Source organism: Centropristis striata, chromosome 17 (assembly GCF_030273125.1).
Source record: "Centropristis striata isolate RG_2023a ecotype Rhode Island chromosome 17, C.striata_1.0, whole genome shotgun sequence".
Lineage (NCBI taxonomy): Eukaryota > Metazoa > Chordata > Actinopteri > Perciformes > Serranidae > Centropristis > Centropristis striata.
Window position 1 is genome coordinate 3,256,102 of NC_081533.1, and position 14,500 is coordinate 3,270,601.

Sequence of the window (14,500 nt, forward strand, 5' to 3'; positions counted from 1 at the left end):
GCCTTTTGTTGTTATTTGCCTTCTGCTCTTTCTTTGCTTTGTCTGCCAGAGCTCTTTATAAACCCTACGTTGAAAGATGCAGTTTAAATAAAGTTATTATTATTATTATCAATATTATTATACATACATAGACAAATACTGAAGAAATTCAGTAGCTAAATTCAGTATTCTGCATTTGGACAGCACAGGCCTCACACATTCCTGGACTGGCTCCGTCTGGGCTGGCTGCTTTTCTGGGCTGGTGTGGGGAGGGGGGCACATTGTTTATGGTGGTATCTTTGACAACTGGTGGGGGAGGTGTGGGGGTGAAAGAGGCAGGGGTCAGTGGGGGGAGGGGTGAAAATGGAGAATCTTTTATAACAAGCACTATTCAACATGTGGGAAAAAGGAATTTATCTCACAGAGGATGGAAGGGGGAGATGGAGGCAGAAGCTGGTGGGGGAGGTGTGGGGTCTCCTTAGCCTCTTTCAGCCTGACCTGACCCCCCTCCCCCCCAATCTACTCCCACTGAACCGGACCAGTCAAAGAAACCTGATCATGACTCCCTCCACTCTGGAACAAAGACACACAGCTGCTTGACTTTTTAAAAACCTCCTCTGAATGCAATCTGCTACTTTGGAGCTGAAAGAAAATAAAAAGTATTAAATCAGTTGGACTCACTTCAAGATGAAGACTGGAGCCTGCTGGTCTACTGGGGACCTCCATGTGCTGCTTCTCCTCCTTCATTCTGCTCTGTTCTGCTCCTGCTCCTGGTCTCCACTGGGACTACATGCCCTGCCCCCCGCTGACTCCTATTGGCTGAGCCATGAAACGCTGTGCATCCAATCAGAGCAAACTATTTCTATTATATGTTCTTTTGGCTGTGATGTCCTAGTTTTTCTGCATTTTTTTCTCATTATCGTTTTAAACTGAACTTGTCTTTACTTACTATCTTTACTTACTATTACTATTGTTAGAAAAATTGCATGAGGAAACCTTGAAAATTGATAATCTGTCACCGACAGAAAAAATCTGTCACCAACAGAAAAAACCTCACCATTTTTCTGTGCATTCTTTGATGGGGAAATGAAGAGCTGGAGAACGTCCAAGTTTCTCAGTTTAACAAAAGTTTTATTACAATACGTCAAAAAATGTGCACTTTACAGAGATCTCTGGGTTCAACCTTAACTCATGTCCCTGAATACAAACAGACGTGTTTCAGTTCGTGAAGTCTGAACCCCGACTCCCTCCCTGGAACCCATTAAAATACTAACATTTGTTTACAAAACATGCTGGTCGATTTCCTCCAGGAAGTCCCGCCCTCTTGATCGCTGATTCGCCAGTTTTAATTAATACAACGGCACGTCATGCCACCTGGTTGCTTACTGACGAAACCAGGCCTTGCCTTGGCCTACTAACAAACTTGTTAGCACAAACATTTTTCCTTGTTATGACTTACAGACATTCTCTCACAGGATTTTCATTCGGCCTTCTGTGGTCTCCCCTCTCCAGACACACATACACACATACACACTCACAAATGCACATACACACACAGCAAAAACTATGCATCAATATATCTGGATGTCATTCTTTGTGAGTTATAGAATCTCAATCAGTTTAAGCAAATGGAAAATATGTAATTAAAGTAATCATAGTTTTCTACATCAATATTAACACACAAACACAATCAATGTATCAAATCATATTGTCTGACTTAATATAAATGCATAGAGATATTTATTACAGTCAAGGTTTGACCTTTGATAGTGACCTGCGTCACTCACAGAGAACAGAGACAAACCACAGAAGCAGAAATAAAGCATAAAACCATTTACCAATATAGAAAATAATCAATTATTTTAACAATTCCCTCTTTTGGCCTAACATTCATTAGGCCAACTCAAACAAAATTATGAATAGTAGCAATATCAGTGAGCAGCAAAGCATTTCAGAGTGGATTAATGTCATTTGATATGGGGAAAGGGTTTTACCTTCGATGACCATGGAGATGCAAAACACAGACAGAACAGATATGAGAAATACACACAACACACAACACCACTATGCTTGTGTCATCAATATGTCAATTTCTGTACATAATATAGTAATATTACCACCGTCCACTCTCCCCCTCGGCTCCAGGTGACACAACAGGAAGCACTGATATGGACTTGCCCAACGTGGTTCTGTCCACTTCCTGTTGATGACCTTCAGCCACACACACTCAGAGAGTCTTACACTCTTACCCGAGCTTTTCTCTGTCTGGAGCTGTCATGTCTCCTGGACCTGTGTGGACAGGAGGCTTCCAGTGCAGTTAATGTACAGCAAAAGGACACATGATCCAACTGTGGTAAATCCAGGGGCACCCCCCTTTCACCCACAGTGGCTGGTCCTTTAAAACATTTACTGTAGAATAGTGAAGCACACTCAGTGGAAATGAAACCAAAATGTAACACAAAATATCTCAGTACACTGATAACTGAATCAGTATCGGAGAATAAATTGCAAGAAATGTTGGGGCAAGAATATAAATTCAGGCAGATTGTGAGTTCAAACATCAAAAAAAAAAAAAAAATGCTTTTAGCCTTTTCAAAAATCTATTATCAAATAACTTTGACCAATGGGGTAAAAACAGACTGCATTTAAAACGGCTGCAATTTGCTATATAAATATATATTTGCAATATAATGAATGGACAAAATTTAAATATGCTGACGGGACTTCTGATAAATCCCCCCTCTTTTATTTTTTAATTTTTTAATTTTTTTTTTTTAACTGGCCTTCAAGACAAGTTTCACTCTGTCTTTTATAATTTTGTCACCAACGTCAAGGCCAAAATGTTATGCTATTTTTAACAGCTGCTCTTTTGTGCAGAAAGCCAATAAGCTCCACTGAAAGGAGAAATAAAAAATAAAAATATAAAAAATAACTCATCAACACTTGTCATACTTGGGTGTGTGCAAAAAATCAATACACAACCAGCCAAACACTATGGCCTAGACAGTAAACAATGCTCCCCTCTAGCTGACTACCTGACCATTACTAACTAGCTAATCTCAACCCTAGTCTTCATGTGGATGACCAGCGGTGGGTATTTAAACACTGAAACTCATGGCGAGGTGAAGCAACCAGAACTGGCCACTTCCCCTTGACCATGATGTGCTCCCGAGACAAATGCTCTAACCAGAGCCCCCACAGCACTAGTAAAACAAAAAATAAGACGAAACCCAAAGGGGTAACGCCACTTGGCCTCACAGGGGAACATTTGTTTACATTACAGTAACATTCTGCACACCAGTAAATTACAATTATACTACGCTTCCACACAGAGCAGGAAAAAAACTCCTCCACCCAAAACACAACTCATAAAGGAAAACAAAAAAACATAAACCAAAGATAAAAGTCAGAATAGGTAAGTGAGTGTAACTGTTAATTTGAAAAGAAAAATGTTATGTCTCCATAAACAAAACAATCAGGCCTGAAGGAGAGAACAACACCAGGCAACCTTGGAGCCTCTGTCTCTCTGCCTGCTTCTCTTTTTCTTTCCACACTGAAAATAACTCAAAAGATTTACTTAAAAAATATATTGTCAGTATTTGCACACAAATGATTTCAGTAAAATGTAATGCTGCAATATCAAGTAACACTCACTTGCAAGTATCAAGTAAATTTTTCATTCCATAAAACATAACAGTTCTGAAGATATTAAGTAACATTTACTTAATTCCATCCAAGTTTTAAATTATATTTATTTAACCAAATTAAGTAAAGTCTATTTGTTTTTTCATAAACAAGAACATCATTTTACTCAAAAATGTAAGAACACTTTATATATCTGTACACTGTAAAAACAAAAAACAATAGCTACTGAATAAAAAATGAGGCAACAGATTGCACGCAAGGAAGTGCCTGTCAATTAGAAACAGACAAAATTCTCTTGATTTAGAATTACATACACATAAAGATTATATTTAATATGATCAAAATAAGTAGAATACTTCTCAAACATTTTTATATTTAAAGTTACTTAAACAACTGCCTCAAAATCAAGGACACATTTATATTGAATACATTTATCAAATATATTAAGTAAAACAAAGTGACTACAGAACAAGTCAATTAATCACCTTTGACTTTGTAAAAATAAAATACAATAAAAACTGAGCAGGTAAAATTTTAACCAAAATAGAAACTGGCAAAGCTGTTTTACTGGACATGAATATTTCATTAGACTGTGCAGGTGTCCCAATTATTTTGTACTTATTACAGATCTGGAATAGTACTTTTTAAATATGTAGTGAAAACTTATCACCCTCTTTCAACATTCATTACAGAAATCACACACTCAGACACGCTCAAAAACGTTTCACTCACACAGACATGCTCAAAACAACTTCTGGGGGAAGGTCAAGACAGAAACAGTCTTTTAAACTTTTAGCAGTGGTATAAGGATTATTCATACCCTTATTTAAATGGAGAAACCAAACAAACAAACAAACAAAAATAAAAAATGTACAAGTACTGCATTAAAATTTGTACTAACATTAAAATTTAAAGATGTATCTCCAGCTAAAGGAATTTAAAGTAAGACTTAGTATATTTTTTAAAAGAAAAATATCCAAATTTTGAGTACAAGCAGGGTAGTGACTGGCCTTGACCAGTGTGTGGATACTTCCAACTATATTTTTATATGTATAAAACATAGTAATGTAGTATTTAAACGTATTATCACCATTATTAACCTACACCACCTGCTACCATCCCCCACACACACAAGCACACTCACACCCATGCAGCACCTACTTTTCATCTCACACACCTGTTTTCATCCCTACATTGTGTAAAGACATGCTCTTTAAATTTGACTTTGAAGTGTTTAATGTTTGAACATTGTTTTAATTCTTCAGACATCCCATTCCAAATTTTTACTCCACTGAATGAGATGCAGAACCTTTTTCTATGATATATATGTTCAGATAAATTACTTTGCCACACATGCTGCTGAGTCACAGATTGTATTGGACGCATTGCCCCGTGTTATGAACCAGACTGAGAAGCTTCTACAACATTTAAAAGAAATGTTGCGCTCAGACACTTGGAGTTAACTCAGTTCGCACACAGTTTTAAATACAATCTTGACAGAGTCATCAATTATTAAAACAAACCTCCCACAATACCAACAGACAATTCTCAGAGTAGACACACAAGACGTGTAATCTTTAAATTCAATCTATGAGAAAAGACCCAGCCCATACATTTCAACCCTTCATTAATCACTCTGATTGATTATTATATAAACACACATGTTATTAAAACTTCTTGATTAGAACAGTCTTAATTAAAACATTTTGATTGGAATATTTGATTGGAGAAATACAGCGAGACACTTTGCCTCCTGATTTTTGGCCGGATTTTCTAAAAAGAAAATCCCCCTTTAATCAACACAGAGAACCTTATTCTCTGTCTTCAGGCTGGATTAAAATCACGTAATCCACCTTTTCTGCAATTTATACAGCGAACTCCAAACGTCGGATTCCTGTTTTCGGCAAGACACGTCCAGTCTTCCTTTACATCAATAGGCCTTACAGCGGGACCGTTATCCCCTGTCTTCGAGCTGGACAGTCGTATGTCCCCTCTTTCTTCTATTTTTATTTTATTTTATTTAAATTTTTTAATTAAAATAAATGTTTTTATTTGTTTTATTTATTTTTTTATTATTTTGATTTTTTTATAAGTCAATAAATCTTCTTGACGTATTGTATTTCTAACTATGACATCTGTTTTCTATTGACAACAACTCAATTTTGCAATTAGGCCAATTTGCACAGATTTTATTAAAAAGGTTTGTGCTCACCTTCCTTTTTTAGGGTACCCTGCTGTTGTCAACAAAGTCTGGATGTCAGTGGTATCAGCAATAATTCAGGCTGTTATCTATTTCCAAAGAGAATTACAGGTTAAATTTCAGATCAAGCATATATAAAAAATTAATTTTAATACTCACGTCCTCCAGCTTCCACTCCCCATCACGTCAGGGTCACCATTTGTTAGAAAAATTGCATGAGGAAACCTTGAAAATTGATAATCTGTCACCGACAGAAAAAATCTGTCACCAACAGAAAAAACCTCACCATTTTTCTGTGCATTCTTTGATGGGGAAATGAAGAGCTGGAGAACGTCCAAGTTTCTCAGTTTAACAAAAGTTTTATTACAATACGTCAAAAAATGTGCACTTTACAGAGATCTCCGGGTTCAACCTTAACTCGTGTCCCTGAATACAAACAGACGTGTTTTCAGTTCGTGAAGTCTGAACCACGACTCCCTCCCTGGAACCCATTAAAATAACCTTACAATTGTTTACAAAACATGCTGGTTGATTTCTTCCAGGAAGTCCCGCCTCCTTGATCGCTGATTCGCCAGTTTTAATGCATACAACGGCACGTCATGCCACCTGGTTGCTTGCTGCCGAAACCAGGCCTTGCCCTGATCTACTAACAAACTTGTTAGCACAAACATTTTTCCTTGTTATGACTTACAGACATTTTCACACGGGATTTTCATTTGGCCTTCAGACACACATACACACATACACACTCACAAATGCACATACACACACAGTAAAAACTATGCATCAATATATCTGGATGTCATTCTTTGTGAGTTATAGAATCTTAATCAGTTTAAGCAAATGGAAAATATGTAATTAAAGTAATCATAGTTTTCTACATCACATTAACACACAAACACAATCAATGTATCAAATCATATTGTCTGACTTAATATAAATGCATAGAGATATTTATTACAGTCAAGGTTTGACCTTTGATAGTGACCTGCGTCAGAACAGAGAACAGAGACAGAGAACAGAGAAATAAAGCATAAAATCACATACCAATATAGAAAATAATCAATTATTTTAACAGTAATAAATATCTCTGTGCATTTATATTAAATCAGGCAATATGATTTTGATACAATTATTATGTTTGTGTGTTAATGTTGGTTTAGAAACTTTGTTTACATATATTTCATTGTCTGTTTCATATTTTTTAGACTTTTAGAATCTATGTGAGACAGTGAAAATCCTTTGGCTCTGTAGGACATAATATCTTTGTTATACATAACAAGACAGAATGTTTTTGTTGAATGTTCTGGAGAAGAGGCCAGGTCAGGATGGCCTTGTCCGGGGCAGCAAGCAACCAGGTGGCATGACGTACCGTTGTATTAATTAAAACTGGCGAATCAGCGATCAAGAGGGCGGGACTTCCTGGAGGAAATCGACCAGCATGTTTTGTAAACAAATGTTAGTATTTTAATGGGTTCCAGGGAGAGAGTCGTGGTTCAGACTTCACAAACTGAAACTCGTCTGTTTGTATTCAGGGACATGAGTTTTTGAACCCGGAGATTCTCTGTAAAGTGCACATTTTTTGACGTATTGTAATAAAACTATGTTAAACTGAGAACTTGGACGGCCTCCTGCTTTTCATTCCCCATCAACGATCTGCGCAGAAAAATGGTGAGGTTTTTTCTGTTGGTGACAGATTATCAATTTTCAAGGTTTCACCAGACAAAGGAGCTGCTTCATATGAGCAGCATTTTACTGTTGTCAGCATATTAACAACAGAATATATTATAATATAATTATGGACATACACACATACAGCTCTACAGGTTCTGTAAAGAACAATAAAAGTATTCATGTGATTTAAAAAAAAGATAAGTTTAGACTTTATTTATCCCGCAGTGGGGGAATTTAGTTGTCACAGCAGCTCAGAGACAGATACAAAGATATAGAAGACAGAATAAATAGTATATATCATATCACAATATATATCATAATCATTATGAGATAAAATGTCATTATTATGAGATAGAATATCATATTTATGATATACAAACTCTAAAATGTGAGATAAAAAGTAATAATTATGGTATTAAATGTCATAATTATTAGATAAAAAGTCAAAATTATGACATAAAAAGTCGAAATTAAGGTTCCTTTTATTTCAACGTTTTATCTCATAATTTTTGACTTTTTTATCTCATAACATCAACTTAATATGGGCAAAACTCTCTCAACAAAGCCAAGTTTTAATTTTAATTCTTTAACTGGCTTGATTATCACTTCATATCAGTCGGCTCATAATATCTGAGGTGTTCGCTGGATTTGTCAATGAAAATGCAGAGTTGAGCTTATTTTCTTACACTGATGTTAATATCAAGAAATATTACCAAAGACACATACCTCAAGACGAAGGAGCTGCTTCATGTCAGCAGCATTTTACTGTTGTCAGCATAGGGCTCATTTTAACAACAGAATATGCTGTTATCTACTAATTTATTGAGGAAATTAACGAATGATTCCTTCGTGAGAAATAAAAAATATTTAAAACCTGCTTTTCTTTGAGTAATTTTAATACAAGATAATATATAGAAAAAAATACAAAGATTATGATGAGTATACAAATCAGACAAGAATAGCAATCATTATAGACCTATAAACATGATTACCAGCAGTAATGCAAACACTGCTGACGTGGACAACTTCACTCAAAGGAACTAAAAGTTACAGAGTTTAATAGTTAAAGAGTTTATCAAATCAATCTATCCACAACAATATATATGGCAAGATGAAACGTTTAAAAAAAAAAGAAACTAAATACAAGTCAACAAATTGAAATAAAATAAAAATTCTCAATAAACATAACACAGAATGAAATTCCAAATAAAAAATATATTTTTTTCAGGTGTTTAAAACTGGATTCAGGTAAGAATCTTCAATAATTATACATTTAAACATTTTTATTCCATGTTAAATCTCAACGGGTTAAATAGCTAAAGCTGTGAGTTAAATGTAGTGTATTATAAGTATAGAGTGATTTGAAATGGAAATATTCAACTTAAGTACAACTACCATAATATTTTGCTTGAGTACAGTACTTGAGTAAATGTAATGAGTTACATTCCAACACCGATTACAGGCTGTGCAGGTTTTAATGCTATTTATTATCTTACTGGTGTCAGATAATTCATAATAACGACCATGTTGATGCTGAGAATGACAGTAACAACAGATCAATGTTTAAAATTATAGTTTGATTTTATCAGAATTCCACAAGAATAAAGGTTTGTTCAGTCTAAGTTTGAACTCTGGAGTGTTTTTGTGTCTCTGTTTATTCATCTCCTCTTCCTTCTCACTGGATCAAACCACCTCAGTCAGACTCAGTTACTGTTGTCAGTCTTCAGTTTTAGAGAGAAGCTCAGAATATAACAACACAGTACATGGAGAGGAGGCATGAAGAAATAACTAGCTTGGCTCTAAAAACGCTCAATGAGACGTTCTGTGAATGCATTGGTGAGCTTTAGGGGCTCTACTATCAGAAGACATTTTCTAAATTAATCACACAAAGACGGTTTGTCTACAGTATGACTGCATTGATGTTGTCTCAGGCTCTTTGCTTTAGTGAAAGCATGGCCACATTGGCCACAGCTGTATGGTTTCCCTCCAGTGTGAATGCGTCGGTGAACATCTAGATTACCCCTTTGCGAAAAGCTTTTATGACACTGGTCACATCTGTATGGTTTCTCTCCAGTGTGAATACGTCGATGTGTTTTCAGGTTCTGTGCTGTGGTGAAAGCGGTCTCACACTGATCACAGTTGTACGGTTTCTCTCCAGAGTGAACACGTCGATGATAATCAAGAGTACCCTTATGCGAAAATGTTTTATCACACTGGTCACATCTGTATGGTTTCTCTCCAGTGTGAATGCGTTGATGCAGTCTCAGGTGCTGTGCCGTGGTGAAAGTGTTCCCACACTGGTCACAGCCGTATGGTTTCTCTCCAGTGTGAATGCGTCTGTGAATATAAAGGGAACTCCTATGCGAAGAGGTTTTATCACACTGGGCACAGCTGTATGGTTTCTCTCCAGTATGAATGTTTTGATGCTGTCTCAGGGACCGTGCAGTGGTGAAAGTCTTCCCACACTGGTCACAGCTGTATGGTTTCTCACCAGTATGAATGTGTTGATGCTGTCTCAGGGACCGTGCAGTGGTGAAAGTGTTCCCACATTGGTCACAGCTGTACGGTTTCTCTCCAGTGTGAATGCGTTGATGCAGTTTCAGATGGTGTGCAGTGGTGAAAGTGTTCCCACACTGGTCACAGCTGTACGGTTTTTCTCCAGTATGAATGCGGCGGTGAACATCAAGGTTACTCGATTGCGAAAAGGTTTTATCACATTGCTCGCAGCCATACGGTTTCTCTCCAGTATGAGTGCGTTGATGTGTTCTCAGGTGCTGTGCGGCGGTGAAAGTGTTCCCACACTGGTCACAGCTGTACGGTTTCTCTCCAGTATGAATGCGTTGATGTTCTCTCAGGTTCTGTGCCCTGGTGAAAGTGTTCCCACACTGGTCACAGCTGTACGGTTTCTCTCCAGTATGAATGCGTTGATGTTCTCTCAGGCTCTGTGCCCTGGTGAAAGTGTTCCCACATTGGTCACAGCTGTAAGGTTTCTCTCCAGTGTGAACCTGTAGATGACACTTTAAACCTCCAGCTCTTGTGGAGAATTTGTCACAGAGCTGACAGTGGTGATGTTTGAGTCCCTCTCTTCCTCCCTGTTTCTATAGCAACATACAGACAGAAGGAGAGAGGGTCAGTGAGATGCCATGGTAGAGCAAGTTATCTAAAACCATCAATCATATTTAGAGTCTGTAGAACATAACCCTCAATGTTCAAAAAGCACCAATAACCTATCATACTATCATACTATTAGTGTCATCCTATTAAGCTCAATTCAAGACTTTACTTTCCCAAACACAAGAAAGTGCTGGTGGCCCAAACCAAAGCAATAACAGATTGGAGCATAAAAGGACCAAAATTTAAATAAACAGCCAATATAAAACAATTTCTACACAAAGGAAAGCAAACAGTGAGGGAGATACATTTTATTTTGTATTGATACCTACTTTATTTTTTTGGAACCTTGACCTGAAAAACTATTTTAGATTTTCGAAGTTTAGCATTAACAATGTATTTTATATATTTGGGCTTGAACAACACATTTAACGTGTACTTCTGTAAAACTTGAATACTTGTCAATCAAAGCTGAGCTTGTGATATCTTCACATCTCACTTAGGCGTAAAAAGGAAGCTCTAAGTTTGAATGAAATGGTGATATGATTTATATTGTGGTATATTTTGATATTAAGATGAATCTAAATAAAAATAATACAGTGATACGATTTTTTTTCCAGATAGCCCAGCACTATTCAAACATTATTTTTTATATTTTTAGGGCAGATTGAAGAGAAATGTTTTCTCTTCTCAGACATTCTACTCTGGAATCAATGGGACGTACAGATTTCTCTCAGTGAGCCTGAATGTGACAGAAACTCCAACCAACTGTCCCATAGAAACTAATGAGAACTAGGACCAGACATTTCTAGAAGAAACAGAGAAAGACAGTTTTCTAACCTGCCACCTTGCTCACATATTTTTTTTAAACTACAGACATGAAACTTACATTAACCTTCATCAGAGACTTTTCTTCCAGATGATACTAATATTTTGTAGTTAGGACTCACCGTGTTTGAAAAAATAAGAGCAGTTTGAGAGGTGAGCTCTCCATTAAATGACCTTTCTCAGCTGTTAGATATAGTGTGCCCCTCCCCTCTCCACTCTGCTGCTCTAATCACACCAGCAACCAGAAGAGGCAGGATGAGCCAGGCCTTCAAAATAAAAGCCCAGAATGGTATCTGGACAATATGCAAAAGTGCAAAGCATTGTGGGAGCAGTGAGCCTCATTGTTCTCTGTGAGGATTCTCCTGAGGACTCGTGAAACAACAACAGAGTCTCATCAGGATGAAACCAGGAAACACTAAATACTCAAAGATTGTTTCAGCATCAAGAAGAAACCTGCAGCGGTTCAAACTGATGATTTTACTGTTTATGGTTTCATTAATATTCACACATGTATGTGTCTAAGTTCTGTCTGCACCAACTTACATTCACACAAACAAATGTCGCCATTTTTATCTGCAGGGAGCAGAGAAGAGTCTGATTCTGATAAAGTTACACAGAGAAGGAAAAGTTCAATAAACTACTTTTGATTTGATGGAAAAGGGAACTAAAGCTGGAGCTTTTTAGAGCTGATGGAAGTGAATGTGATCAGAGTTTATTAAAGCTGGAACCAGTCTGTAGTTTGTCCCTCACAACAAAGAAAAACACGTGAACACAAAGCCTGGAGCGGTTTGAACCGGTTTTACAAGCTCACATTCACACATGAACAACCAGGAAACCCTCCCCCACTGAGCCGGACCCCCCAAAGAGACCTGGATCAGGATTAAATGCATCCAGGAACAAAGAAAACCGTTTTTAAGAAACTCCTCCGACTGCAATCTGCTACTTTGGAGCTCAAACACACAAAGAAAACAGAAAGTATTTCATCTGTTCCACTCACTTCAGAGCTCGAGCCTGCTGCTGGTCTACTGGGGACCTCCGGGTCCTGGTTCTCCTCCATTCCGCTTTGTGCTTCTCCTGGTCCTGGTCCTGGTCCTGGTCCTGGTTCTGGTCCTGCTCCTGCTACTGCTCCTGCTGATGGACTCACTCTGGACTGGACAAAGCGTCTCGTTAAGCCCCGCCCACATCCGGTCCGTCCTCTTCTTCTGTTTTATGGTTTGCAAACAGCTTTCAGGATGATTAGCGCCACCTTCTGACCGGCAGAGCTGGAAGAAGTATTCAGATCCTTTACTGCAGTAAAAACACTAATACTACACTGTGAAATGACTCCATTACATTAAAAGGCTTGCATTCAAAACCTACTGATTAATATATTACTGAAATTTAATATAGTGTGTATTATATTTATGTATATTTATATTAGTCATAATATAGCATGTCGTCCAAATTTGGAAAAAGAAGAGTCATATTTTAATAATGTCATTCAAAATCACAGAAGAAGTCATAGTATAGTATGCCGTCCAAATTAAAAATAAAAAAAGAGTCATACTATATTACTATAGTATATATTACTGTCAATTTTTGTCAAAAATGGTCAAATTGTAAAATCCTTAAAAATTCTAAAGATGACTTTATTATAGTCTGTTGATAAATATCCGAGCAGTGGTTCTCAAATGGGGGCACATGAAGGCACTCCAGGGGGTACCTGATATTTTAAAATATACATTTAAAAAGTAGCATCCATGCAAAAACCCTTTAAAAAAATATTTAATAAATATTTTAGGAAAATATAAGTATAAGTTCATAAAATTAATTTCATATTCAGTAGGTATAAGTAGGTAGTAGGTAGGTAGGTACATTTAAACTTTAACATTTATTCTCACTGGGAATATGCTTAACACATTTATTAGAGCAGCTGTCATAAAAATGAGAAAACACAAATAGTTTAGAAATCTTTTTAAAGCTTGTTTAAAACTAGAATGTTATTGTTATTTATTTGGCAAAGAACAAACTGAATTCACCTTTTTATAGCCAGATTTGAGCCAGAAGTCAGAAATTAATCAAGCAGAACATTTAACCAATAAAACTCATTTTTTCTGTTCAGGAATGCAAATAAATAACTATAATGTGACACATTGATGAAGAACTAATAATGTGTTTTACTATTTTTACTTTTTTTTTGTAAAACAGTAAATTTGAAAATTCATGGATGACAATAATATTTACATTTTCGCATTAAAAATATCATTTGAGCTTCTACATACTGCTGTATTAACCATTACGGAAACAAAACAAATTATTTTTTAATTATTTTTTTACTAATGCTGTTAACTTAGGACAGCTGTGGCACAAACAGCTGCTCTCATACATTTGTTAAGTACTGTACAAAAAAATCAATGACATATCTGTCAACATTCTGCATTCATATAACGAGAAATGTTATTATTATTCTGTTTATGCAATTTTTCAAGTGTGAATTTACAGTTACCTACTGGCTACTGAGTATTATTACTATTACATTTCTGTCAAATAATTCTACAGCAGCATACTGCCACATCACAGTACTTTACTGTAAAAAAAAGAACAATTAAAAAAAGTTTAATAAAGTCATTTTACAGTGATGAATGAGAGGCTAGTGTATATTTCTTTAATTTTAAGGATGATAGTGAAAGTATTTTCCAGCTCAGTGGGTTTTCTGGCTTGAACACAACCACACACTGTTTGAATCTGAGTGAAGAGCGCAGCAGGAGCTCACAGAGAAACAGAGAGATGGCTGTGGAGGTGGTGGTGGAGGGTTCAGAGAGGAGGAGCTGGAGGAGGAGCTGTGTGACAATGAGGAGCAGCTGAAGGAGAAGACAGCAGAGAGGCTTCAGGGGTCACAGGGGAGCCAGTGAACATTAGTGATATGTTTAACAGTTGGAGTCTTTAGATTTTTATTCATTGTTGTGTATCTTTGTTGTTTTAACCCTCTGGAGTCTCCAAAAGCTCCAAATAATCCAGACTTGTTGACTCCATCCAGACTAGAAAACAAAGCAGCGTGGAGCCCTACTGTAAATTTACCTCTAA

The 14,500-nt window shown here is 36.7% G+C and overlaps 1 protein-coding gene across 1 annotated transcript in view; it reads right to left on the minus strand.

The window, feature by feature from the left end:
* Nucleotides 1-14,500, minus strand: part of LOC131989529 (uncharacterized) — a 218,705-nt gene that overhangs the window by 111,940 nt on the left and 92,265 nt on the right. The window contains 1 exon segment of the mRNA XM_059354773.1: nt 9,420-10,502. Coding sequence (XP_059210756.1) covers nt 9,420-10,502 — 1,083 coding nt within the window.